The sequence below is a fragment of the Rana temporaria genome, chromosome 4 (genome assembly GCF_905171775.1).
Source record: "Rana temporaria chromosome 4, aRanTem1.1, whole genome shotgun sequence".
In the NCBI taxonomy this organism is placed as follows: Eukaryota; Metazoa; Chordata; class Amphibia; order Anura; family Ranidae; genus Rana; species Rana temporaria.
Window position 1 is genome coordinate 481,429,715 of NC_053492.1, and position 27,989 is coordinate 481,457,703.

The 27,989-nt window shown below is 51.6% G+C and overlaps 1 protein-coding gene across 1 annotated transcript in view; it reads right to left on the bottom strand.

Moving 5' to 3' along the window:
• LOC120935803 (phosphofurin acidic cluster sorting protein 2-like) overlaps positions 1-27,989 on the bottom strand; it is a 133,183-nt gene that overhangs the window by 24,677 nt on the left and 80,517 nt on the right. Inside the window, 10 exon segments of the mRNA XM_040347865.1 lie at positions 9,305-9,407; positions 12,387-12,497; positions 19,688-19,728; positions 19,730-19,790; positions 19,793-19,839; positions 24,087-24,190; positions 25,128-25,232; positions 25,455-25,578; positions 26,517-26,644; positions 27,252-27,322. Coding sequence (XP_040203799.1) covers positions 9,305-9,407; positions 12,387-12,497; positions 19,688-19,728; positions 19,730-19,790; positions 19,793-19,839; positions 24,087-24,190; positions 25,128-25,232; positions 25,455-25,578; positions 26,517-26,644; positions 27,252-27,322 — 895 coding nt within the window.

The window sequence follows — 27,989 nt, forward strand, 5'->3', positions numbered from 1 at the left end:
TAAAAGTGATAAAGCAGAGAATATGGACCTAGGAAGAAGATCTCTGCCAATCAGACACAAGGATCTCCAAAGATCTCATCTATTCAGACACAAGGATCTCCAAAGATCTCATCTATTCAGACACAGTGAATGGAAATGATGTCTATCTTGTATAAATGGAGGATTTCCTTGATGAGAACTATACTATACAGATCACTCACTGATAGGGTAGGAGTGATGCGGATGGCCGGAAAGGGGAGGAGTTGGGGGAGGGATGAAGGACGCTGACAGTGGAGAGACTCCATACATCGGAACTTCTCAGACAGAAGACAAAGAGGTCACCAGTATGGAGAGGAAAGGGACACCAGACTGGTAAAAGAAGGATGTGACAACCAATAATAAAAGGGGAAGGCTTCCAAGGTAAAAAAAAAACTGACCCTAACCAAGAAAACAGCAGATAAGACCAATCGGTGATAGAATGACACCATCCATGAAAAACACATATAAGCTTAAAGGTAGAACATTCAAAACCAAAACAGGATAAAGCCGGACGGATGATAAACCTCATCATTTCACTTCCAGTTCTCAGGACAGAAGAAGGAGGAATTCTCTAGAAAGGAAGGGCAGACGACTCCTTTTCTGAATGGAGAGGGAAAGGGGTTTTTGTTGGTGCCTTGCCTACCTCTCTCGGAGATCACTGCCCCCCCCCCCCCATAAATCTCCCAATGGGGTCCTTGACAGAGGTCCTAACCCTTTACCCCCTCCATCCAAAAGACATCAAAAGCATGGCTGGGGCTGGGATTGAATTCAGCAAACCCCCACAAGTGTTTCTGGCGGCTCCCACATCCCATCATCTGCCCTTTCTTATTCTGACGCTCCTACAACACTATTTTTTGCATTCCTTTTTGAGGGGCAGCAATACCCCCCCCCCCCCCAATGTCCAATCTTGGAAATGGACTTGGATGCTGGGATATCAGTGTGATTTGTGTTTTCCCCACTCTATTGAAGGCTCTTCAGATTGAATCTTCTCAGTGACCTCTATAGGTGTGTTTATGGGAATGTGTTCCAGGAGTCCTGAAGGGCTGTGCTGGCTCAGGGTCTCCTCATCTACCTCAAGGATATAATGGAGACGACGCTGCCAGGGCTGAAATATCGCCATGGGAAGGCCGGGAACCATAGGCGTGTGCATGGAGTGTGCCAGGGCTGAAATATCGCCATGGGAAGGCCGGGAACCATAGGCGTGTGCATGGAGTGTGCCAGGGCTGAAATATCACCATGGGAAGGCCGGGAACCATAGGCGTGTGCATGGAGTGTGCCAGGGCTGAAATATCGCCATGGGAAGGCCGGGAACCATAGGCGTGTGCATGGAGTGTGCCAGGGCTGAAATATCGCCATGGGAAGGCCGGGAACCATAGGCGTGTGCATGGAGTGTGCCAGGGCTGAAATATCGCCATGGGAAGGCCGGGAACCATAGGCGTGTGCATGGAGTGTGCCAGGGCTGAAATATCGCCATGGGAAGGCCGGGAACCATGGGCGTGTGCATGGAGTGTGCCAGGGCTGAAATATCGGCATGGGAAGGCCGGGAACCATAGGCGTGTGCATGGAGTGTGCCAGGGCTGAAATATCGCCATGGGAAGGCCGGGAACCATAGGCGTGTGCATGGAGTGTGCCAGGGCTGAAATATCGCTATGGGAAGGGCGGGAACCATAGGCGTGTGCATGGAGTGTGCCAGGGCTGAAATATCGCCATGGGAAGGCCGGGAACCATAGGCGTGTGCATGGAGTGTGCCAGGGCTGAAATATCGCCATGGGAAGGCCGGGAACCATAGGCGTGTGCATGGAGTGTGCCAGGGCTGAAATATCGCCATGGGAAGGCCGGGAACCATAGGCGTGTGCATGGAGTGTGCCAGGGCTGAAATATCGCCATGGGAAGGCCGGGAACATTGCATGCTTTTGATGTAGAGGGGAATTGACATTTAGGGTTTCAAGTTCACAGACACAAAAGGTTAGACGTGAAGTTCCGATAAGAAACACAGAAGAAACAAAACCAGGGTACCTGGTATAAAAATCAAAGTACAGACTTCTTTTCCTGGACAGCCAGAAAACATAAAAGGAGCATTATACAAAAACCGCTGTGATAAAATTCCAGAGACAAGAACAGATACCGAAAGACGGGAAGAGACGCAACTCATCAGACATCAACTCTTACCAAGATCTGCCATCGGCAGCATAATAAACGCATCACACTATGCTGGCCGTGGCGATACGGGTCATGGTAATAGTAATGATATCAACACAAAACTACCAAATTCCCCCAAAATCTTCTCCAATGTGAATATTATACCCATGAAAGTAACACCTGAGGAACAAGATTCTGGGATACACCCAAGAAAATCCATGACATGCCCCAAACCCCACCCATACATGTGACCCCAATTCTTACACTGAATTTCTTGTCAATCAATGAAAACCCATCAATGAAAGAGGATTGTGAAGCAGCCCAGCCTGATTTATCGGGATGAGGCAACAATATCACATCCTCAGGGTAGAGATCTCAGAGGAAACAGACGAAGTCACCGAAAACCTGGACTGATCTCTATTGTCTCCTGAAGATGAAACGGCACCGGCGATGTGTGGCCACCATCCCCCCTTCCCGCACAGACCGTATAATGGGGCAATCTGAGCGCTCAGGTTTATGTGCAAACCTGGGAAGGACAGATCTGACAATGGTGGGATATCACCTGCAATGCTGATCCTTCTCTTGGACCTTCATCCACCTTTAATAAGGAACTGTGATGGGGGGCCCGTGTGACGGGGGGCCCGTGGAACAAAGAATCCCTCGGAAAGGTTGGGGTCCCCTTGTTTCAGCTCCCAATGCACCTCTTATGTCCAATTAGGGGCACAGGGTGACTGAGAAAATATATCTTGGATTACTTAAAATGGGACAGTAATATTTCTCCACAATATCTCCCAGGATAGATGTAAAGACTATTCTTGGTTTGTTTGATTCTGAACTCCACATGTTAGGTGAGAGAGCCGATCACATTGGCCTCTGTACAATGTAGGAGACGGGCCGACTCCTGCTATTGTGAGAAGGTGTCCTGTGTTTATACTTATGATAATGTATCATCTACTGTGTGAAGCTCGGTGACAACAAGTCTGACCTGTAGTGACATCCTGATTTATCACAACAATGCCCAGGAGGGCACAGAGTCACATCGGCTGCTTTAAGGGATTAGTTAATTAGCTCATGTTAATTGATGTTTCTGGTTACAGGTGTATTGTTATGCTGCGTACACACGGTCAGAATTTCCGATGGAAAAAATCAGATGGGAGCTTTTCATCAGATATTCCAACTGGGTGTATGCCCCATCTGACTTTTTCTGTCGGAATTTCCGACGGACTTAGATAGAGAGCAGGTTCTCTATTTTTCCGTCGGAATTTCTGACAGATGTTTGCCCAGTCAAAAGTCTGACTGTGTACGCGGCATTAGAGTAATATGATCAGGAGGGGGGAACCTCCTCTTCTACTGTATATAAGACTTGTATTCTGCTTCTAATAAACACTCCATGTTCAGCAATCACACGAGTATCGTCTTGTTTGTAGTTGTCAACGGTTGGAATATCTGATATCTATATGCAGACTGGAGGAAGCGGAACATGATGAAAGTGGAGTGTGGGACTGTGACAGACTCACTTGGGACAGAGGCTTTTGGAGGGGACTGAATGCTCGCCTCTTGCCTTGCGATCATGGGCCCTGGCATTTGGGGGGAACGGTGCTCTTTGTGAGCTGTATGCCTGGGACCCTGTATATGCCATATTAGAGTGACTGATTAATACTGTTGGGACATACAGTGTAAGAGATGCCAATTCCATCCTCTCCAGTCATCTGTCTGTTCTCTGTGCTAATTGACCCTGCTATTGTGTGAAGATGTCCTGTGTTTACACTTATGATAATGTGTACTGTATAGCAGGTGAGCGGAGATGGGACGTCTACTCTGAAAGGTCAGATCTATGAATTGCCTAGTCTGGGTAAATGATTAGTTAATTAGCTCATGTTAATTTATGTTCTGGTTACCTCCTCTTTAAACTGTATATAAGGTTGTATTCTTGGTTCTAATAAACACTTCATGTTCAGCAGACAAACAAGTCTCGTCTCGTTGTGTGTTGTGAGCAGCTGGAATATCCGATATCTATATCCAGACTGATAGGAAGCGGTATATGACGGAAGCGGAGTATGGGACATTCCATTACATTGGTGGCAGCAGTGGGACGCTTCCTGCAGTCTGGGACAACCAACCTCCACCTGGATCCAAGGTTCGGATAGCAGGAGAGGAGAGGTACAGATACCAGCCGCCATGGAAGAGGAATTCGGAAGGAGGTTGCGAGAGAAGCAGATACAGCACAGAGGACCAGTATCAGAGCAGGTCCTGCTGGGATGGTCGGATTCTATTCGCTGGGAACTCTGAAAGGAAGCGCTAGCCCGTGAGCAGCGAAACCAGGGAAAAGTTCTCCCCTCCAACCCGGGAAAGGTACTGGTCGCAGTATGGATTGTGGGAAAGGTACTGGTCGCATTATGGATTGTGGGAAAGGTACTGGTCGCAGTATGGATTGCGGGAAAGGTACTGGTCGCATTATGGATTGCGGGAAAGGTACTGGTCGCAGTATGGATTGCAGGAAAGGTACTGGGCGCAGTATGGATTGTGGGTGCACAAGGAACAGACAGCTGAAATAAGCAGGCTGGTCTGGGCAGAGATGCGGCTGGATGAGAGCTACAGAGCCCTTCGGTGTATCCCAAGCATGTCCCTGGATAGCGGATGACGGCCCAACGGAAGGCTTAAGCTACGGCGGCCTGGGACTGTTGTATGTGAAGCTGACAGGGGACTCTAAGTTTTGGGAGTGATTTGGAGTGGCGGTTGGAGGAAATCATAAATTTCAGAGAAGGGCTACTGAACGTCTCGGAAGGGCACTGGGCACTGGGAGATTTGGAGTTTCTGGCCGTTCAGGAATGGGAGCTGGAGATCACCTACAGACGACTGCTAGACTCTGCTCAGCGCCAGGGCTGGCCTCCCTTTGCCTGGGACTATCAGGAAATACCAGTGGATAATGCTGAAATCCTGGCTGAAGAGTCGGCAATGTGGCAGAGTGACCGTGTGCTTTGCCAACCTGCCCCCGCAGCTATGGACCCGGAGGTCTTATGGCGGATGCAGCAAGTGCTGACTGACCTTGATGATCCTGTTTCTGCGTGGGATGATCTTGGATGGAGGAATGTGCCTGTCCAGCAGTATGCCAGAGAATCGGCAGTGCTGACAGCAGGGCAGAGTACTGCTAACCTCTGCCCAGCACCGATAGCATCTTCTGTGTTCCATGGACAGGAGATGGTGAACCTCTATCCCCAGACACCAGTTGCAGAGACAGGGGATTTAATAGACTTTTCTGCTGAGGAAGAACAACCTGAGGAGCCTCCAGCAGAAGAGCTGGTATCAGGGCCACACGTCACTGTGCTCTGCCCATCACCAACAGCAGTATCTGTTGAGTTGCAAGGAACTTCCCCAGCTGAAGCGCTGGTCACCGGACAGAGGGTTCAAGACCTCTGCCCCACCCCTGTGGCAGTTCCGGAGGCTCAGGGTGAGAAGGGAGAGGAGGTGTTCATCGTCCCTCCCCAACAGTTGGCCAGGGTGGAGAAGGTGGTCTTTCCTCCCCAGCAAAGATCCGTGCATCGGGGAGACAGTACCACAGACATGTTGTCCCAGCAGCCAGATGAGGGAACGGAAAAGGAAGCAGCCGGCCCAGCTCACCTCCCCAATGGCAGCGACACAGTTCGGTTGTGGAGGAATCCAGCCTCCTTCCCCAACGGTTAGCCGGGGCGGATGATGTGGAGTCCCCAGCAGAAGTGCTGGCAAAAGGGCAGAGCGCCGCTGGCCTCTGTCTAGAACATACAGTGTCTCTACAGCTTCAGGAAGCTTGGGCGGTCACCCCTCTGCCCAGCAGCAGACCAAGCCCCGGAATGTTAAAAACCACCCAGCTGAAGCGCTGGCAGCCAGACAGAGTCAGTGACCTCTGACCCACAGTGACCTATGACTCCTTGCAGCCAACATTGGAGGTCATGCGGACAGACTATGTGAGGAGGTCACTTTGTCCGACTAACGCATGTCCAGACCAGGTGGTGGGACCTTTTTAGTCGACTTTTGATGGGGGAGAAATGTGACAGACTCACCCGGGACGGAGGCTTTTGGAGGGGACTGAATGGTCGCCTCTTGCCTTGCGATCATGGGCCCTGGCATTTGGGGGAGGGGTGCTCTTTGTGAGCTGTATACCTGGGGCCCCTGTATATGTCATATTAGAGTGACTGAGTCATAATGTTGGGACATACAGTGTAAGGAGACGCTAATGCTGTCACCTCCAGCCATCTGTCTGTTCTCTGTGCTAATTGACCCTGCTAGTGTGTGAAGATGTCCTGTGTTTACACTTATGATAATGTGTATTGTATAGCAGGTGAGAGGAGACGGGATGTCTACCCTGACAGGTCATATCTCGGAGTCGCCTCGTCTGGGTAAATGATTAGTTAATTAGCTCATGTTAATTTATTTTCTGGTTACCTCTTCTAATTGTATATAAGGCTGTATTCTTGGTTCTCCATGTTCAGCAGACAAACAAGTCTCGTCTCGTTGTGTGTTGTGAGCAGCTGGAATATCTGATCTCTATATCCAGACTGGGGGAGGGGTTATATGACGGAAGCACTCAAGCGGAGTGTGTGGGACGTTCCGTTACACCATTGTTACCTCATTTCTATCTAATGACCTCAATCCATGAACGGCCGTTTGTAAATGTCAGTCACTTCTCCCCCTGCGGAGTTCCTCCACATCTCTGACTCTTTTATTCCTCACTCTCGGTCATGTTTTACCCCAAACTCGACACCGCTCCCCAGTCACACTTTCAGTTTACAGAGGAAAGAAGCAGATAAATAATGGTCTCCATCTATCTGATCTTTTCCGTAGCTCTGGGCCCCGGACCGCCACCTGAAAATCCCTGAGTTCCAATGTTGTCGGGATGGGAGGAGAAGCCTCCGCGTGAGCAGTAGGATGACTCCAGAGAAATCAATGACTGAACACATCATCAGGAAGGAAGTATACAGCAGAGGAACGTCTCAATGTGTAGAAAACATTCGATGTGTTAGAAGGTCACCCTCACCTCGGAAGGTGGCTGCTTATTCTGCACATATGAGGCTTGTAGTTTGGAGCGCGAGCTTTCTCTCACCGGCGGGTTCACCAGTACGGCTTGTTGATTGCGGTCAGATAAGACCAGTCCTGATCTAACATCGATAAGGTAATCCAATTTTATTCAACGCGTTTCGGATTGGGCTCCGCTTCTTCATCAGGACACAGCAGCAGCTTTAATTGCAGAAGGGCACAATAGATTTCGTTGTGCCGGCATCATACTTACCGTTATTGAGGTTCTACCAGAACCGGTCTTATCTGACTGCCATCAATAAACAAGACCGGTGAACCTGCGGGCAGCGGAGAGCGCCAGCTCCATAACCAATCACCTTCCACCGTGAGAAGAACCTCCCACACATCATAGAGAGAGATCCCCGTTCTACATTCTGCTCTATAGAGAAGCTTCCATTGTCCTGAGGAAATACTATGAGAAGCTTTCTCCTCCCCCACTGGGTATGTTATATACAGTATCTGACAAAAGTAAGTACACCCCTCACTCACATTTGTGTAAATCTTTTCAGGTGACAACACTGAAGAAATGACACTTTGTATCTACAATGTTGTGTAGTGAGTGTACAGGGGGGGTGAGGGGTGTACACAGGGGGGGAGGGGTGTACACAGGGGGGGAGGTGTGTACACAGGGGGGGAGGGGTGTACACAGGGGGGGGAGGGGTGTACAGCTTGTATAACAAATACTTCAACACACAGACATTAATGTCTAAACCGCTGGCAACAAAAGTGAGGACACCCCTAAGTGAAAATGTCCAAATTGGGGCCAAAGTGTCAATATTTTGTGTGGCCGCCATTATTTTCCAGCACTGCCTTAACCCTCTTGGGCATGGAGGTCACCAGAGTCCTCTTCCCCTCCCCCATGATGACATCACGGAGCTGGTGGATGTTGGAGACCTTCCGCTCCTCCCCTTCCCCCCACAGATGATCAATAGGGTTTAGGTCTGGAGACATGCTTGGCCAGTCCATCACCTTTACCCTCAGCTTCTTTAACAGGGCAGTGGTGGTCTTGGAGGTGTGTTTGGGGTGGTTACCATGTTGGAATACTACCCTGCGGTCCAGTCTCTGAAGGGAGGGGGATCATGCTCTGCGCATATCCTCAACCTCCACCCTCCAAACCCATCCTTACCACCCCATCCTCCACACATCCGCAACCTTCACCCACCGAACCCAATCCTTACCACCCCATCCTCCACACATCCCCAACCTCTGCCCTCCAAATCCAATCCTTACCACCCAACCTCCGCCCTCCGAACCCATCCTTACCACCCAACCTCCGCCCTCAGAACCCATCCTTACCACCCAACCTCCGCCCTTCGAACCCATCACCATCCAACCTCCGCCCTCTGAACCCATCACCACCCAACCTCCACCCTCCAAACCAATCCTTACCACCCAACCTCCGCCCTCCAAACCCATCCTTACCACCCAACCTCCGCCCTCCAAACCCATCCTTACCACCCAACCTCCGCCCTCCAAACCCATCCTTACCACCCAACATCCGCCCTCCAAACCCATTCTTACCACCCCATCCTCCACATAACCCAAACCTCCGCCCTCCGAACCCATCCTTATTACCCCATCCTCCACATTTCCCCAACCTTCGCCCTCTGAACCCATCTTTACCACCCCATCCTCCACATATCCCCAACCTCTGAACCCATCCATGCCCCCCCATCCTCCACACATCCCATTCACTGTCCTCCGAACCAAATCCGTACCCCTGCATTTTCCACACATCCCCAACCTCAGCCCTCCGAACCCCATCCTTACAACCCCAACCTCCACACATCTCCAACCTTCATACACCATCATCCCCTCTGCCTGGCACTTCTTGTCTAAATCTCTCATCCTCCACCCCCCAGACCTGGACCCTCATCCTCCACCCCTCATCTCCTACACAACTCCCATCATCTGCAGTTCCTCCTTCTACTCTCAATAGCTGTCCTTAGCACCCCCCAGTACTCCATCTATCTACACAATCACAGCCCCAGCCCCCCCCCCCCCCCCCCCCCCAACACAAACACACTGCACAATGATGTCCAATAGGACAGTAATGGAAAAACATTTTTACAGAGAGGTTTGCTGTCCTCAGACTTACCTCCGCTGTCTGTAGGTCAGCATGGCTTCAGAAATATAGAGCTGGTGTGACTGGGAGGCCCCAGCGATGTATTGTGCCACCCTCCCTGCCACATCAAGGCGATCTGTGGGGGGGGAAAAATCCAAGATGGATGATACGCTCCTCTCAGGCCCCCTTTGACCCCCCTAAAGCTTCTCCCCTATTAATTGTCTTCATATCAAATCTCCCTCAACCCCAACAACCAATCAGCATCATTCATCTTCTCTTGGAGTTCCACACAGACCATAGGAATTTCCTATCGTTTTTATCCATCGGAAAAAAATAAAACATGTTCTATTTCTAAACACAGACGGAAAAAAAGTCTGATGGGGCCCCCACACCATCATCAGCTCCAGCTCTGCCCCACCACAAGATCTGCCCCTTCTACCCCCACACCATGACCTCGACCTCATCACCAAACCAAGCCATGGTCAGCTCCAGCTCTGCCCCTTCTACCCCCACACCATGACTTCGACCTCATCACCAAGCCAAGCCATGATCAGCCCCTTCTACCCCCACACCATCATCAGCTCCAGCTCTGCCCCACCACAAGGTCTGCCCCTTCTACCCATCACCATGACCTCGACCTCCACCACCAAGCCATGGTCAGCTCCAGCTCTGCCCCTTCTACCCATCACCATGACCTCGACCTCCACCACCAAACCAAGCCATGGTCAGCTCCAGCTCTGCCCCTTCTACCCCACACCATGACCTCCACCACCAAACCAAGCCATGATCAGCCCCAGCTCTGCCCCTTCTACCCCCACACCATCATCTGCTCCAGCTCTGCCCCACCACAAGATCTGCTCCAGCTCTGCCCCTTCTACCCATCACCATGACCTCCACCTCCACCACCAAACCAAGCCATCATCAGCTCCAGCTCTGCCTCTTCTACCCCCACACCATGACCTCGACTTCCACCACCAAACCAAGTCATGGTCAGCTCCAGCTCTGCCTCACCCACAAATGTACACAGGGAAAAGCTCCTCAATACTTAAGCGAGAAAATAAAACCATACGTCACCAAGCGCATGCTCCAGTCAACCAACCAAAACCTTCTCCAAATTCCTAAATCCCGCTACAAATCGAAAGGAGAACGAAGATTCTCGGTCCAAGGACCACGGCTCTGGAATGCTCTACCCACGACCATCCGCTTGGAAGAAAACCATCGGGCATTCAGGAAAAAGCTAAAGACCCACCTCTTCTGAAAGATCTGTACAACTCTGGATGTCAAGCGCCTTGAGGCGATTAAGTTCGCATTTGCTGCGCTATACAAGTTACTCACTCACTCACTCACTCACCACAAGATCTGCTCCAGCTCTGCCCCTTCTACCCATCACCATGACCATGACTTCCACCACCAAACCAAGCCATGGTCAGCTCCAGCTCTGCCCCTTCTACCCCCACACCATGACCTCTACCTCCACCACCAAACCAAGCCATGGTCAGCTCCAGCTCTGCCTCTTCTACCCCCACACCATGACCTGTACCTCCACCACCAAACCAAGCCATGGTCAGCTCCAGCTCTGCCTCTTCTACCCCCACACCATGACCTCGACCTCCACCACCAAACCAAGCCATGGTCAACTCCAGCTCTGCCTCTTCTACCCCCACACCATGACCTCTACCTCCACCACCAAACCAAGCCATGGTCAGCTCCAGCTCTGCCTCTTCTGCCCCCACACCATGACCTCGACCTCCACCACCAAACCAAGCCATGGTCAGCTCCAGCTCTGCCTCTTCTACCCCCACACCATGACCTCGACCTCCACCACCAAACCAAGCCATGGTCAGCTCCAGCTCTGCCCCACCACAAGATCTGCTTCAGCTCTGCCCCTTCTACCCATCACCATGACCTTGACCTCCACCACCAAACCAAGCCATGATCTGCTCCAGCTCTGCCCCTTCTACCCATCACCATGACCTTGACCTCCACCACCAAACCAAGCCATGATCTGCTCCAGCTCTGCCCCTTCTACCCATCACCATGACCTCTACCTCATCACCAAACCAAGCCATGATCTGCTCCAGCTCTGCCCCTTCTACCCCCACACCATGACCTCGATCTCATCACCAAACCAAGCCATGATCTACTCCAGCTCTGCCCCTTCTACCCCCACACCATGACCTCGACCTCCACCACCAAACCAAGCCATGGTCAGCTCCAGCTCTGCCCCTTCTACTCCCACACCATGACCTCGACCTCCACCACCAAACCAAGCCATGGTCAGCTCCAGCTCTGCCTCTTCTACCCCCACACCATGACCTCGACCTCCACCACCAAACCAAGCCAAGGTCAGCTCTGCCCCTTCTACCCCCACACCATGACCTTAACCTCCACCACCAAACCAAGCCAAGGTCAGCTCCAGCTCTGCCCCTTCTACCCCCACACCATGACCTCGACCTCCACTACCAAGCCATGGTCAGCTCCAGCTCTGCCCCTTCTACCCCCACACCATGACCTCGACCTCCACCACTAAACCAAGCCATGGTCAGCTCCAGCTCTGCCCCTTCTACCCCCACACCATGACCTCGACCTCCACCACCAAACCAAATCATGGTCAGCTTCAGACTTGTCTCTTCTACCCAACACCATGCCCCCCAAACTTGCAGCTTCCTCTACCCCCCCATCCCTAATGATCAACTCCAGCTCCACCTCTACCTCTCTCAACCAGTTAACTTTGCTTCTTCTCCAACCGAAGCCCTGCTCAGCTCATGCTCTGCCTCTTCTACTCACCTCCCCAGCCTACCACATCATGGTCTCATATGACCCCCCCCCCCCCCAACCATGCCACAAACAGAAATATCCTCTGATTGGACAGCAATGCACACTGGGGTGTCATGAATCACCACTCCACATATTTGAGCTCTTTGGAGAATGGAAAACATTTGCTAGTGTTGCCACTAACTAAAAGGCTGAACTCTTCCCCTACCACAGAGGTAGAAGAGACCACAGTTTCCTGACCATTTCCGGTCCAGTAATTACCCCTTTGCACCTCATGTGTTAGCATTGTATCCCACCCCACCACCAGAGGTCAGCCTGACCAGAATGGGATGCAGCTTACCTGATCCGGGGGGTTCCGACTGACTGAAGACATCTCTCCACACCGCATCCATGAAGAGAGAGCTGTATTTACTATCCACAGACGCCAGATAGGACGCAACCGGGTGCGGCCCTGCAACATAGACACCAAGATATTACAGGAGGAACCCCACAACTACCGCCAAAATAAGGTCCATTTCCATGTATTGGGCCCATCCTGCCAGTACATAGGGGGCTGAGAAATCCCACAACTACCCCCTATGAAGGTCCATCTTCATGTATTGGGCCCATCCTGCCAGTACATAGGGGCTGAGAAATCCCACAACTACCCCAAATGAAGGTCCATCTTCATGTATTGGGCCCATCCTGCCAGTACATAGGGGCTGAGAAATCCCACAACTAACCCAAATGAAGGTCCATCTCCATGTATTGGGCCCATCCTGCCAGTACATAACGGCTGAGAAATCCCACAACTACCCCAAATGAAGGTCCATCTCCATGTATTGGGCCCATCCTGCCAGTACATAGGGGCTGAGAAATCCCACAACTACCCCAAATGAAGGTCCATCTCCATGTATTGGGCCCATCCTGCCAGTACATAGGGGGCTGAGAAATCCCACAACTACCCCAAATGAAGGTCCATCTTCATGTATTGGGCCCATCATGCCAGTACATAGGGGCTGAGAAATCCCACAACTACCCCCTATGAAGGTCCATCTCCATGTATTGGGCCCATCCTGCCAGTACATAGGGGCTGAAAAATCCCACAACTACCCCAAATGAAGGTCCATCGCCATGTATTGGGCCCATCCTGCCAGTACATAGGGGCTGAGAAATCCCACAACTACCCCAAATGAAGGTCCATCTCCATGTATTGGGCCCATTCTGCCAGTACATAGGGGGCTGAGAAATCCAACAACTACCCCCTATGAAGGCCCATCTCCATGTATTGGGCCCATCCTGCCAGTACATAGGGGCTGAGAAATACCATAACTACCCCCTATGAAGGTCCATCTCCATGTATTGGGCCCATCCTGCCAGTACATAGGGGCTGAGATATCCAACAACTACCCCCTATGAATGTCCATCTCCATGTATTGGGCTCATCCCGCCAGTACATAGGGGCTGAGAAATCCCACAACTACCCCCTATGAAGGTCCATCTCCATGTATTGGGCCCATCCTGCCAGTACATAGGGGCTGAGAAATCCCACAACTACCCAAATGAAGGTCCATCTTCATGTATTGGGCCCATCCTGCAGTAGATAGGGGCTGAGAAATCCCACAACTACCCCCTATGAAGGTCCATCTCCATGTATTGGGCCCATCCTGCCAGTACATAACGGCTGAGAAATCCCACAACTACCCCAAATGAAGGTCCATCTCGATGTATTGGGCCCATCCTGCCAGTACATAGGGTCTGAGAAATCCCACAACTACCCCAAATGAAGGTCCATCTTCATGTATTGGGCCCATCCTGCCAGTACATAGGGGCTGAGAAATCCCACAACTACCCCAAATGAAGGTCCATCTTCATGTATTGGGCCCATCCTGCCAGTACATAGGGGCTGAGAAAGCCCACAACTACCCCTATGAAGGTCCATCTCCATGTATTGGGCCCATCCTGCCAGTACATAGGGGCTGAAAAATCCCACAACTACCCCAAATGAAGGTCCATCGCCATGTATTGGGCCCATCCTGCCAGTACATAGGGGCTGAGAAATCCCACAACTACCCCAAATGAAGGTCCATCTCCATGTATTGGGCCCATTCTGCCAGTACATAGGGGGCTGAGAAATCCAACAACTACCCCCTATGAAGGCCCATCTCCATGTATTGGGCCCATCCTGCCAGTACATAGGGGCTGAGAAATCCCATAACTACCCCCTATGAAGGTCCATCTCCATGTATTGGGCCCATCCTGCCAGTACATAGGGGCTGAGATATCCAACAACTACCCCCTATGAATGTCCATCTCCATGTATTGGGCTCATCCCGCCAGTACATAGGGGCTGAGAAATCCCACAACTACCCCCTATGAAGGTCCATCTCCATGTATTGGGCCCATCCCGCCAGTACATAGGGGCTGAGAAATCCCACAACTACCCCAAATGAAGGTCCATCTTCATGTATTGGGCCCATCCTGCCAGTAGATAGGGGCTGAGAAATCCCACAACTACCCCCTATGAAGGTCCATCTCCATGTATTGGGCCCATCCTGCCAGTACATAACGGCTGAGAAATCCCACAACTACCCCAAATGAAGGTCCATCTCGATGTATTGGGCCCATCCTGCCAGTACATAGGGGCTGAGAAATCCCACAACTACCCCAAATGAAGGTCCATCTCCATGTATTGGGCCCATTCTGCCAGTACATAGGGGGCTGAGAAATCCAACAACTACCCCCTATGAAGGCCCATCTCCATGTATTGGGCCCATCCTGCCAGTACATAGGGGGCTGAGAAATCCCACAACTACCCCAAATGAAGGCCCATCTTCATGTATTGGGCCCTGTAACGGATCATGGACTATTCTGCCTGGACATCGATAATAACTGCAGGACTTGTTACAGTTGGATTTACCACATTGTATTCTGAGCTCAAAGGGTTAATCATGCAAGGGACTCTTCACTGCTGAATGCTAATAGTCCCTTTGCATAGCTAATTGACTCTCCGTTGTTTAGTTAATCCCTTCAGAATACGGGGGCTGTTATGTGTGAATGTATAATTGTTTTAAAGGTTAATTGAATTCTATTGAGAAAGGAATGTGCCTGGCCAGGAAATGTTAAGTGGTTTGCGGTGCCGAAGCGTCTAGAGACTGGTCAAGGAGATGTCATTGTTTCAGGGGGTCTGTGTTGAAGCCCCCTACTGGGTGAAGGGGGGGGCGGAAACTGTCATTGTTCTTGTAACAGTTGTAAGCAGATATAAGCAGGTGAAATATGCCAAATAAAGTCAGTCTGCTTGACCCTTCAAACGTAGCCCGTCTCGTTTCTTGGAAGGGCGTTCGATGGGATATACCGGCGGTACCTGCATATCATAACTTGTCAGCAAAAAGGACGTCTCCAACGGCCGATACCCCTCACTACCAGTGGATAGCCGTTACATTGGTTGGCAGTAGTGGGATGGTCCTTTTATCCAAAGAGCAAGTTCTGAATGGAGTCGCAGTACGCCAGGCTGAAAAGAACCACACTGAAAGATCTATTGGAGATTCGTGGTAGGAGCGAAAGCAACAGACCACGGAGGGAGCTGATAGCTGACCTGCTGGAGCTGGACGAAATGGATGGATCCATGGAAGGAACGGAGCCCCTTGCACCGGTCAGCGAGGAAGATGTAATTACTGGGATTGTACAGCGGAGATTATCCTTGTATCCAGAAACGTCCGTGGAACTAATCAACCAGCTGTTCCGGGAAGCAAGGGAGGAGATACAAACGAAGAGGGGACAAGAACTGGAACTGGTAAGAGCGAGACAGCCCATTACACATGCAGTTCCTACTCCTCCACCCGCTGCTACAGGAAAGAAAATACCGTTCACTGCATTTAAAGCTTTTGTAGAAAGTGAGGAGGAAATCGATGGATATTTGGCGGACTTTGAGAGGCAGTGCTCACTACACCAGGTACCACCAGACCAATGGGTCACTATTTTGTCGGGGAAATTGTCGGGCAAAGCCAATGAAGCCTTTCGGGCTCTCGCTCCAGAGGATATTTTACAATACCAGCAAGTTAAAAAGGCGCTGCTAACCCGATATGCCGTAACGCCTGAAGCCTACCGCCGGCGCTTCCGGGAGTCCAAGAAGATGGTTGTGAACTCCCACATGGAATGGGCCAACCAGTTACAAAGGGTGGCATCCCTTTGGGTCCAAGGGTGCAAGGCCAACACCGGGGAGGAAGTATTGCAGCTGTTCCTAATGGAACATTTCTTCCAAGACCTGGCCGCAGACATACAAGACTGGGTACGAGATCGCCGTCCCGCTAACTTAAAACGAGGCGGCTCGGTTAGCAGATGAGTACGCGGAGACAAGGAAAGTAAGCCAGGGTACTACACGGCTGGCTCAGAAAGGTAGAACCGCGTACTCCAACCGTCACCCCACGCCCAGAGTTTCGGGCTCCAGTCCCACCACGTCATCAGGGGCCTAGCAACTACCCCCGGGATTCGTCTAGGGTGACGTGCCATCACTGCAGCGACACGGGACATATTGCTCGTTATTGCCCTTTGAGAGCTACAAATAACAACTGGAGATGCACAACACCCAACACAGAGGTCACGTCCCTCTGCGGCCCACTGCCTGGAGACCGAGGGGGGCCCTGAGGAATGTCTGGGAATTTGGTATGAGGCAGACCCAATACAAGCGGCCTCTCCAGATAACCGTCAGCATCACCGTCAGGAGGTACGGGTGAATGGACAAGTAGCACAAGGCCTAAAAGATTCCGGGACTACTATCACTCTGATTCAAAAACATCTGGTAAAGCCAGAGAACGTGTCCACTCACACAGTTGCCGTCCGGGTCGCAGGGGGTGCTGTATTTCGCGTACCCACCGCCCGGGTGCACTTAGACTGGGGAGCCGGGTCAGGAAAGACCACAGTTGGTATCATGGACAACCTATCTGCCGAGGTTGTGCTGGGCAACAACATTGGCCCTCTGACTTCAGCTTATTTACCTCCACCTGCTACTGCTTGTCCCGTGACCACCCGCGTTGCTGGAATCAACCCGCTTGCTGCTGAGAACCGGGTAAGACTACCTTCCCCGACATGTACTGTAGATCCGGCACAATATCACAGTCTAAAATGGGAATGTGACAAGTTGGCCAGTGAGAAATCAGAGATGCAACGACACTATGTCATGTATTATGAGATGTCCCGTGGCTTGAACATTGAAATGCACAAACAGACGGAAATTGTCAAAAGATTAAATGGGATTTGCATCCAGGTGGTGCCGTATCTGTCCCCAAGAGCATCAGCAACAGGTTTTGGGAGCCATTGAGAGAGCAAAGCAAGTGACTGTTCCACAACTGAATTCTATTATTCACCGTCACCATCAGCTACCGACCTGGTAAGCCAATGGGAAGGCCGACGGACTGTCCAGGCAAACGGAACTTTTACCCTAACAGCAGACCGGACATCCCCAAGTTGATCCGAAAAGGATCAATCCGGGTCTGCCGGAGTGTTCCACAAAAGGGGGGCAGTGTAACGGATCATGGACTATTCTGCCTGGACATCGATAATAACTGCAGGACTTGTTACAGTTGGATTTACCACATTGTATTCTGAGCTCAAAGGGTTAATCATGCAAGGGACCCTTCACTGCTGAATGCTAATAGTCCCTTTGCATAGCTAATTGACTCTCCTTTGTTTAGTTAATCCCTTCAGAATACGGAGGCTGTTATGTGTGAATGTATAATTGTTTTAAAGGTTAATTGAATTCTATTGAGAAAGGAATGTGCCTGGCCAGTGAATGTTAAGTGGTTTGCGGTGCCGAAGCGTCTAGAGACTGGTCAAGTGATTAATTCAAGGAGATGTCATTGTTTCAGGGGGTCTGTGTTGAAGCCCCCTACTGGGTGAAGGGGGGGGGGGGCGGAAACTGTCATTGTTCTTGTAACAGTTGTAAGCAGATATAAGCAGGTGAAATATGCCAAATAAAGTCAGTCTGCTTGACCCTTCAAACGTAGCCCGTCTCGTTTCTTGGAAGGGCGTTCGATGGGATATACCGGCGGTACCTGCATATCATAACTTGTCAGCAAAAAGGACGTCTCCAACGGCCCGATACCCCTCACTACCAGTGGGTAGCCATTACAGGCCCATCCTGCCAGTACATAGGGGCTGAGAAATCCCAACAACTACCCCAAATGAAGGTCCATCTCCATGTATTGGGCCCATCCTGCCAGTACATAGGGGCTGAGAAATCCCACAACTACCCCAAAGGAAGACCCATCTCCATGTATTGGGCCCATCCTGCCAGTACATAGGGGCTGAGAAATCCCACAACTAACCCCTATGAAGGTCCATCTCCATGTATTGGGCCCATCCTGCAGTACATAACGGCTGAGAAATCCCACAACTACCCCAAATGAAGGTCCATCTCCATGTATTGGGCCCATCCTGCCAGTACATAGGGGGCTGAGAAATCCCACAACTACCCCAAATGAAGGTCCATCTCCATGTATTGGGCCCATCCTGCCAGTACATAGGGGGCTGAGAAATCCCACAACTACCCCAAATGAAGGTCCATCTCCATGTATTGGGCCCATCCTGCCAGTACATAGGGGCTGAGAAATCCCACAACTACCCCAAATGAAGGTCCATCTCCATGTATTGGGCCCATCCTGCCAGTACATAGGGGCTGTAAGAAATAGAAGTCAGCACACCAAGTAGGCTTTATATATAGGCCAACCCATAGAAAAAGTACAAACGTTATCACACAGTAAGAAGATATTGTGGGTTTCCTGTACAAATATCATATCCATATGTAGTGCATGGATGAGCAGGACACCAGGTGACAGGTGGAGGTGAGAATATGGATGGGGGGGGAGGTGAGAAGATGGATGGGGGGGGGGAGGTGAGAAAATGGATGGGGGAGGTGAGAAGATGGAGGTGAGAAGATGGATGGGGGGGGGGGAGGTGAGAAGATGGATGGGGGGAGGTGAGAATATGGATGGGGGGGGGGGGGAAAAGGACAGACAGGTGGAGGTGAGAGGAAGGATGGGGGGAGGTGAGAAGATGGATGGGGGGGGGTGAAAGGACAGACAGGTGGAGGTGAGAAGATGGATGGGGGGGAGGTGAGAAGATGGATGGGGGGGGGGGTGAAAGGACAGACAGGTGGAGGTGAGAGGAAGGATGGGGGGAGGTGAGAGGAAGGATGGGGGAGGTGAGAAGATGGATGGGGGGAGGTGAGAAGATGGATGGGGGGAGGTGAAAGGACAGACAGGTGGAGGTGAGAAGATGGATGGGGGGAGGTGAGAAGATGGATGGGGGGAGGTGAAAGGACAGACAGGTGGAGGTGAGAGGAAGGATGGGGGGGAGGTGAGAGGAAGGATGGGGGGAGGTGAGAAGATGGATGGGGGGAGGTCAGAAGATGGATGGGGGGAGGTGAAAGGACAGACAGGTGGAGGTGAGAGGAAGGATGGGGGGAGGTGAGAAGATGGATGGGGGGAGGTGAGAAGATAGATGGGGGGAGGTGAAAGGACAGACAGGTGGAGGTGAGAAGATGGATGGGGGGGTGAGAAGAGAGATGGGTGTATAATCCCCTCATCTACAAGAAGGATGTAATGTTATATATGATTCCCCGTGTACACGGGGGGTTGGTGCGTTGGTCTTGTTGGTCGCTCTCACCCAGAGGTAAGATGAGGAAACGCAGATAGTTCAGCCATCCGAAGTCTTCCAGCCAGCTGCTCCACAAAGAAGCGAAGAATAACGCTGAGATAACTCTGATCACGGCAACCAGGACCTTCACCACCGGCGGCATCTGAGAATTACAATTACAGCTGGAGGGGAGAGAAGAGAAGATATTACTGATCCGGTGACAGCGCCGGGGCTCAGCAATCACTCCCCACCCACCCCACATCATCACCCCGCCCCCCCCCACATCATCACCCCGCCCCCCCCCACATCATCACCCCCGCCCCCACATCATTCTCCTATCTATGGTGGAAGGACTGAATCCTCTGCTGCTCTGTGTGCCCTCCAATCAATAACCAATAATTGATTGATCATCAAAATCTGAAACAAAATCTCATCCAGCCGAACCAAACTCATATCTTCTTCACCGTGTCCATCAAATCAATCTTCCATCGATCATTTATCCTTACTCATCAATAACACACCAATACTCCCCGATCGATTACTGACACAAGAAAAACTGACCCAAATACTCCTCACCTCCCATCATTAAAGATTCCAAGTCATCCATTACTCCTCTCCTATATCATCACTCCTCTCCTCTCCTATAATATCACTCCTCTCTCATCTCCTCTCCTATAATATCACTCCTCTCTCATCTCCTCTCCTATAATATCACTCCTCTCTCTCTCCTCTCCTATAATATCACTCCTCTCTCCTCTCCTCTCCTATAATATCACTCCTCTCTCCTCTCCTCTCCTATAATATCACTCCTCTCTCCTCTCCTCTCCTATAATATCACTCCTCTCTCCCTCTCCTCTCCTGTAATATCACTACTCTCTCCTCTCCTCTCCTATAATATCACTCCTCTCTCCTCTCCTCTCCTATAATATCACTCCTCTCTCATCTCCTCTCCTATAATATCACTCCTCTCTCCTCTCCTCTCCTATAATATCACTCCTCTCTCCTCTCCTCTCCTATAATATCACTCCTCTCTCCTCTCCTCTCCTATAATATCACTCCTCTCATCTCCTATACTGATATTACTCCTTCATTACATAGCTTCCATATACTGCTTTGCGGTTCCTCATGTAGGGTGGGGGGAGGGGGTACAGAGGTGGCCGGTATACTGGCCCTCAGATATGGCCATAGTTTGGGATGGAAACCCTGTAGTGAGGAGTGGGCAGTGTAGGGGCCTTGAAGAAACAAAGAAAAAACGTCTGTACATCCAGAGGTACCGATTGCCTTTCATTGATCACCGTGATAACACCGAGGACACCAACAAAGAGTCACGTAGACGCATTTCACACATGATTAAGCACAGGATGAACCGCGTTTCACACATGATTAAGCACAGGATGAACGTGTGAAACACGTCTATGTGACTCTGTTGGTGATCAATAAAAGGACAATCAGTACCTTTTTCTTTACCACGGAAGGTGGGTCTGGCATGAAGGCGGCCAGGGCACAGAGGCGGGCCCGGGCTGGCACTCTGAGAGGTTCCATCTAGGCTTGATACATACACCTGGAGCCGCAGTTCTTTATCTTTGGAGTGTAGGGGCCTTGGTAGTCAATAGAGTAGTGAGTGGGGTGCACCACTTATAGTGAGTTGGTGCAATCCCTGCACCTGCCAGTATGTGGGATCTTAAGCAGAGGGCTCAGGATAAATAGTTACCCTGGGGCTGGTTGGTTATGGGAAGCAGTGAAATATTTTCGGATCTAGCTTCTGGAAGCTTCCTCTCACGAAGGAAGGAAGGAAGGAAGGAGGGGGAGGTGCAGGACTGTTGGGACTTCTCACATCTTTGTCAGTAGTTAAAACCCCATATTTTATCGGATGCTCCTCAGCTCAGCTCTCATCTCCGCTCTTCTCTATTCTCCATGTGCGGTCACCATTGCAAAGGAGATAAAAGGCTGAAGCTCTCTGGACTCTTCTCCCGATCTCAAGATGGGAACGTCTTCGGAAAAGGAAACCTATGCTGGGTGAGGTTGCTGATGGGGACCATTCCCATAAGGTCTGAAGAAGGGATGGAATGGGCTACTGGAGGTGATTGTTCGGTCAGGTTGGGGTCCTCCTGGGGGTGCTCTTGTAATGGTGCTCAGGTGGTTCGGTCAGGTTGGGGCCCCCTCCCTACATGGAGAACCCGCCCTTCCAAGATGCAGGACTTTCCTTTCCACATAAAATATCCTCACTTCATGGGAAGAGGTGTCTGCAAGGCTTTCAGGGCAAATTATCTTCCGCTTGTAGCCTAGAACAGCAGAGAACCTCTAAGAGACACTTCAGTATCTCCTGTCATTGAGCCCCTGAGAAAAGGAAAAGTCCCGGAGAGTCAGATAAGGCTCAAGGCCCCCCTCATTGGAATGTCGGAGCTTTAATAAAGCCAAGATCATCAGTCTGACTCATAAAATGCCACACAGGAGTCCTCCAAGCAGGAGATGAGCAGCTCAGGCTCCTCCCATGATGGAGCTCCACTATGACCAGCACCCGACTACAACCTGACTCCTCCCACCCAACCTTGTCAGACAGGAACAGAGAACCAAACTACGTATATCAGGACCGTCCGGCCATCTCCCGCTCTACAGGAGGGATATCAGCTCTGGCGGGACAATCTGGAGGAACGTCTTCCAAGCTGTGGAACTTCCATATTGCCACATCCAAATCTTCCCGGGTACAAAACGAGGGCAGTGATGTGTACAAAAGGAATATTACAGGAGAACTACAACCTACAGTAAGCGAAGACAATTCCCTGCATACATCAGATCCACAACCAGCTCTTCAAGTGCTAGAAACAGAACAAAGCCGCCCATACACAACCTCTGATGAATTCCGCTGAACTTTGAGCCGTGGGCGAGCCGATCCGCTCAACCGCACACAGACCGTACACAGACCGTACACAGACCGCACACAGACCGCACACAGACCGTACACAGACCGTACACAGACCGCACACAGACCGCACACAGACCACACACAGACCGCACACAAATTACACAGACCATACACAGACCTTACACAGACCTTACACAGACCTTACACAGACCGCACACAGACCGCACACAGACCGCACACAGACCGCACACAGACCGCACACAGACCGTACACAGACCGCACACAGACCGCACACAGACCGTACACAGACCGTACACAGACCGCACACAGACCGCACACAGACCGCACACAGACCGCACACAGACCGTACGCAAATTACACAGACCGCACACAGACCGTACACAAATTAGAGGATTAGAGGAATAAAGAGATTCATGGCGGAGCATCTCTCCACCGATCTCCTGACACAGTGTACTCACTATCTATGGATATACTCCCAGTGTGGGGTGTACTCACTATCTCCGGATATACTCCCAGTGTGCGGGTGTACTCACTATCTCTGGATATACTCCCAGTGTGGGGTGTACTCCACTATCTCCGAGATATACTCCCAGTGTCGGGGTGTACTCACTATCTCCGGGATTATACTCCAGTGTGGGTGTGTACTCACTATCTCCGGATATACTCCCAGTGTGGGGTGTTTGTACTCACTATCTCCGGATATACTCCCACGTGTGGGGCTGTACTCTCTATCTCCGGATATACTCCCAGTGTGGGGTTTACTCACTATCTCCGGATATACTCCAGTGTGGGGTTTACTCACTATCTCGGATATACTCCAGTGTGGGGTGTACTCACTATCTCCGGATATACTCCCAGTGTGGGGTGTACTCACTATCTCCGGATATACTCCCAGTGTGGGGTGTACTCACTATCTCCGGATATACATCCCAGTGCTGGGGTTGCTACTCACTATCTCCGGATATACTCCCAGTGTGGGGGTGGTACTCACTATCTCCGGATATACTCCAGTGTGGGGTGTACTCACTATCTCCGGATATACTCCCAGTGTGGGGTGTACTCACTATCTCCGGATATACTCCCAGTGTGGGGTGTACTCACTATCTCCGGATATACTCCCAGTGTGGGGTGTACTCACTATCTCCGGATATACTCCCAGTGTGGGGTGTACTCACTATCTCCGGATATACTCCCAGTGTGGGGTGTACTCACTATCTCCAGATATACTCCCAGTGTGGGGTGTACCCACTATCTCCGGATATACTCCCAGTGTGGGGTGTACTCACTATCTCCGGATATACTCCCAGTGTGGGGTGTACTCACTATCCCCGGATATACTCCCAGTGTGGGGTGTACTCACTATCCCCGGATATACTCCCAGTGTGGGGTGTACTCACTATCTCCGGATATACTCCCAGTGTGGGGTGTACTCACTATCCCCGGATATACTCCCAGTGTGGGGTGTACTCACTATCTCCGGATATACTCCCAGTGTGGGGTGTACTCACTATCCCCGGATATACTCCCAGTGTGGGGTGTACTCACTATCTCTGGATACGAGTAATGATACCACAGAAAGCCGCCTGGACATCGGCAGAGGAACAGGTGGAGACGGTTTGGATTTTCCCCGATAATTGTTCTCGGACATACTAAAAAATAAATTCTCATATTAATGTGCAAAGTCACTCCTACCCATCATCCCTCACCTATCCATGCCCCTCCCCCACACCCCTGACCGTACTCCTACCCATCATCCCTCACCTATCCATGCCCCTCCCCCACACCCCTGACCGTACTCCTACCCATCATCCCTCACTTGTCCATACCCCTCCCCCACACCACTGACCGTACTGCTACCCATCATCCCTCACCTGTCCATGCCCCTCCCCCACACCCCTGACCGTACTCCTACCCATCATCCCTCACCTATCCATGCCCCTCCCCCACACCCCTGACCGTACTCCTACCCATCATCCCTCACTTGTCCATACCCCTCCCCCACACCCCTGACTGTACTCCTACCCATCATCCCTCACTTGTCCATGCCCCTCCCCCACACCCCTGACCGTACTCCTACCCATCATCCCTCACTTGTCCATGCCCCTCCCCCACACCCCTGACCGTACTCCTACCCATCATCCCTCATCTATCCATGCCCCTCCCCCACACCCCTGACCGTACTCCTACCCATCATCCCTCATCTATCCATGCCCCTCCCCCACACCCCTGACCGTACTCCTACCCATCATCCCTCACTTGTCCATGCCCCCCCCCCACACCCCTGACCGTACTCCTACCCATCATCCCTCACTTGTCCATGCCCCTCCCCCACACCCCTGACCGTACTCCTACCCATCATCCCTCACCTGTCCATGCCCCTCCCCCACACCCCTGACCGTACTCCTACCCATCATCCCTCACTTGTCCATGCCCCTCCCCCACACCCCTGACCGTACTCCTACCCATCATCCCTCACTTGTCCATGCCCCTCCCCCACACCCCTGACCGTACTCCTACCCATCATCCCTCACTTGTCCATGCCCCTCCCCCACACCCCTGACCGTACTCCTACCCATCATCCCTCACCTGTCCATGCCAGTCTGTAGTGTTGACGAGGATGATGGAGTCCGGAAGCTGCTGCTCTGCTCCAAGAATCTCATTCAGTTCATCAAATACAGATTTTCGGGGCACCTAGAGGAGAGACCACACAGGGGTGAGGAGCACAACACCCCCAATTCCCGGCAAAGATCCATCACTAACCACAGATACCGACTGTCTCCAGGAATATGGTCCATCCAGGAACACCGATGGTGGAGGAGCCATCATCTCCCACCCGGGGCCACACAACACCGGGCTTCAGCGTGTCTATGGCTCTATATTACACCCGGGATTGTTCACATCTCATGTACCCACCTGACTGCAGAGCCGCGAGTCCGGAGAAAATTCACCTTCCAGGCTGCTCCCCCGATCACCTCGAGAATTCTGCCGATCTTTCATAGAAACACTGCGAGGCCCCCGAGACAATTTATTCTCCTGTCTGAGATAAGAGAAGGCTACAGATATCAACCGCTTTACCTTTCCTAGCACCAAATCCCATAAATATCACCTTTCCCGGCACCACATCCCAGAAATATCACCTTTCCCGGCACCACATCCCAGAAATATCACCTTTCCCGGCACCACGTCCCATAAATATCACCTTTCCCGGCACCACATCCCATAAATACCACCTTTCCCGGCACCACATTCCATAAATATCACCTTTCCCGGCACCACATCCCATAAATATCACCTTTCCCGGCACCACATCCCATAAATACCACCTTTCCCGGCACCACATCCCATAAATATCACCTTTCCCGGCACCACGTCCCATAAATATCACCTTTCCCGGCACCACATCCCATAAATATCACCTTTCCCGGCACCACATCCCATAAATATCACCTTTCCCGGCACCACATCCCATAAATATCACCTTTCCCGGCACCACATCCCATAAATATCACCTTTCCCGGCACCACATCCCATAAATACCACCTTTCCCGGCACCACATCCCATAAATATCACCTTTCCCGGCACCACATCCCATAAATACCACCTTTCCCGGCACCACATCCCATCACATACCACCTTTACCAGCACCACATCCCATAAATATCACCTTTCCCGGCACCACATCCCATAAATATCACCTTTACCGGGACCACGTCCCATAAATATTACCTTTCCCGGCACCACATCCCATAAATATCACCTTTCCCGGCACCACATCCCATAAATACCACCTTTACCGGCACCACATCCCATCACATACCACCTTTACCAGCACCATACCATCACATATCACCATTACCAACATCACACCCATCACATATCACCATTACTGGCACTGTGTCTGGCATAAATCATGTAGCCACCATGGTGTGAGCCGTACGGTTTCAGGAGTGATGTATTGGAAAGAAAGGTCTTACCTGGGAGACATAATAATTTGGGATTCTGTTCTGGAAATCATCCCCATGATGTGGCATTCGCTCGATGGGCCTCCCAGGAGCCCAGATCTGGTAACAGGGATACTGCCGGTACCCGGCTCACTGACTTCCTAAGAAGAAGGAATGGATACACCGACTCTTCATGGGCCCACAACACTCGTCCCCCCCCACACAACACTGTCCCCCCCCCACACAACACTGTCTCCCCCCCCCCCCCACACAACACTGTCCCCCCCCCACACACAACACTGTCCCCCCCCGTCCCCACACAACACCTGCCCCCCCCCACACGACACTGTCCCCCCCCACACGGACACTGTCCCCGTCCCCACACACCAACACTGTCCCCCCCCACACAACACTGTCCCCCACCCACACAACACTGTCCCCACACACAACACTGCCCCCCCCCACACAACACTGTCCCCCCCCACACCACACTGTCCTCCCCCACACAACACTGCCCCCCCCCCACACACAACACTGTCCCCCTCCACAACAACTGTCCCCCCCCCCACACCAACACTGCCCCCCCCCACACAACACTGTCCCCCCACACAACACTGTCCCCCCCCCACACAACACTGTCCCCCCCCCACACAACACTGCCCCCCCACACAACACTGTCCTCCCCCCACACAACACTGTCGGTAGGTTTTCTGCCATAAACTGATATGCTGTAGCAGTTCCATCATCACATGGAGGAGGAAAACTCACATCAGCCCAGTCCCCGGCGTCGGTGTCCTCGGATTGGGTGTGGACCAGTTTCTGGTCATTCTCTGTCCACACTGGAAAAAAAAAAGAAAATCAAATTTATCTCCACAGATTTCGGGGTTCACCTCCTGGGGGTGGGTGTTCGTCTGTTTCGGAGTGAAGTTAACCCATCACCCCCCCCCCCCCCACTGGCTGAGGTGGAGATGGACAATTTAAGGATAGAAGAAGATGGCTCTCTTCATTCGTGTACAAATGATAATCAGTGATGATTTCCACCAAAACATTGTCAGGCTTCCATAGTACAGGCAGGAGGGAGTCAGAAAAACCCCCAAATATTCCATATATAGGAGGTGCCAACCACTCACCCAACTGAGAAACCCTTCACCTCCGAAGAGCACTTCACACAACTAAAGAGCCCTTCACCTCCGGAGAACACTTCACCCAACTGAAGAACCCTTCACCCAACTGGAGAACCCTTCACCTCCAAAGAGCACTTCCCCCAACTGGAGAACCCTTCACCCAACTGGAGAACCCTTCACCTCCTAGGAGCACTTCCCCCAACTGGAGAACCCTTCATCCAACTGGAGAACCCTTCACCTCCGAAGAGCATTTCACACAACTGAAGAACCCTTCACCTCCGAAGAGCACTTCACACAACTGGAGAACCCTTCACCTCCGAAGAGCACTTCACACAACTGAAGAACCCTTCACCTCCCACGAGCCCTTCCCCCAACTGGAGAA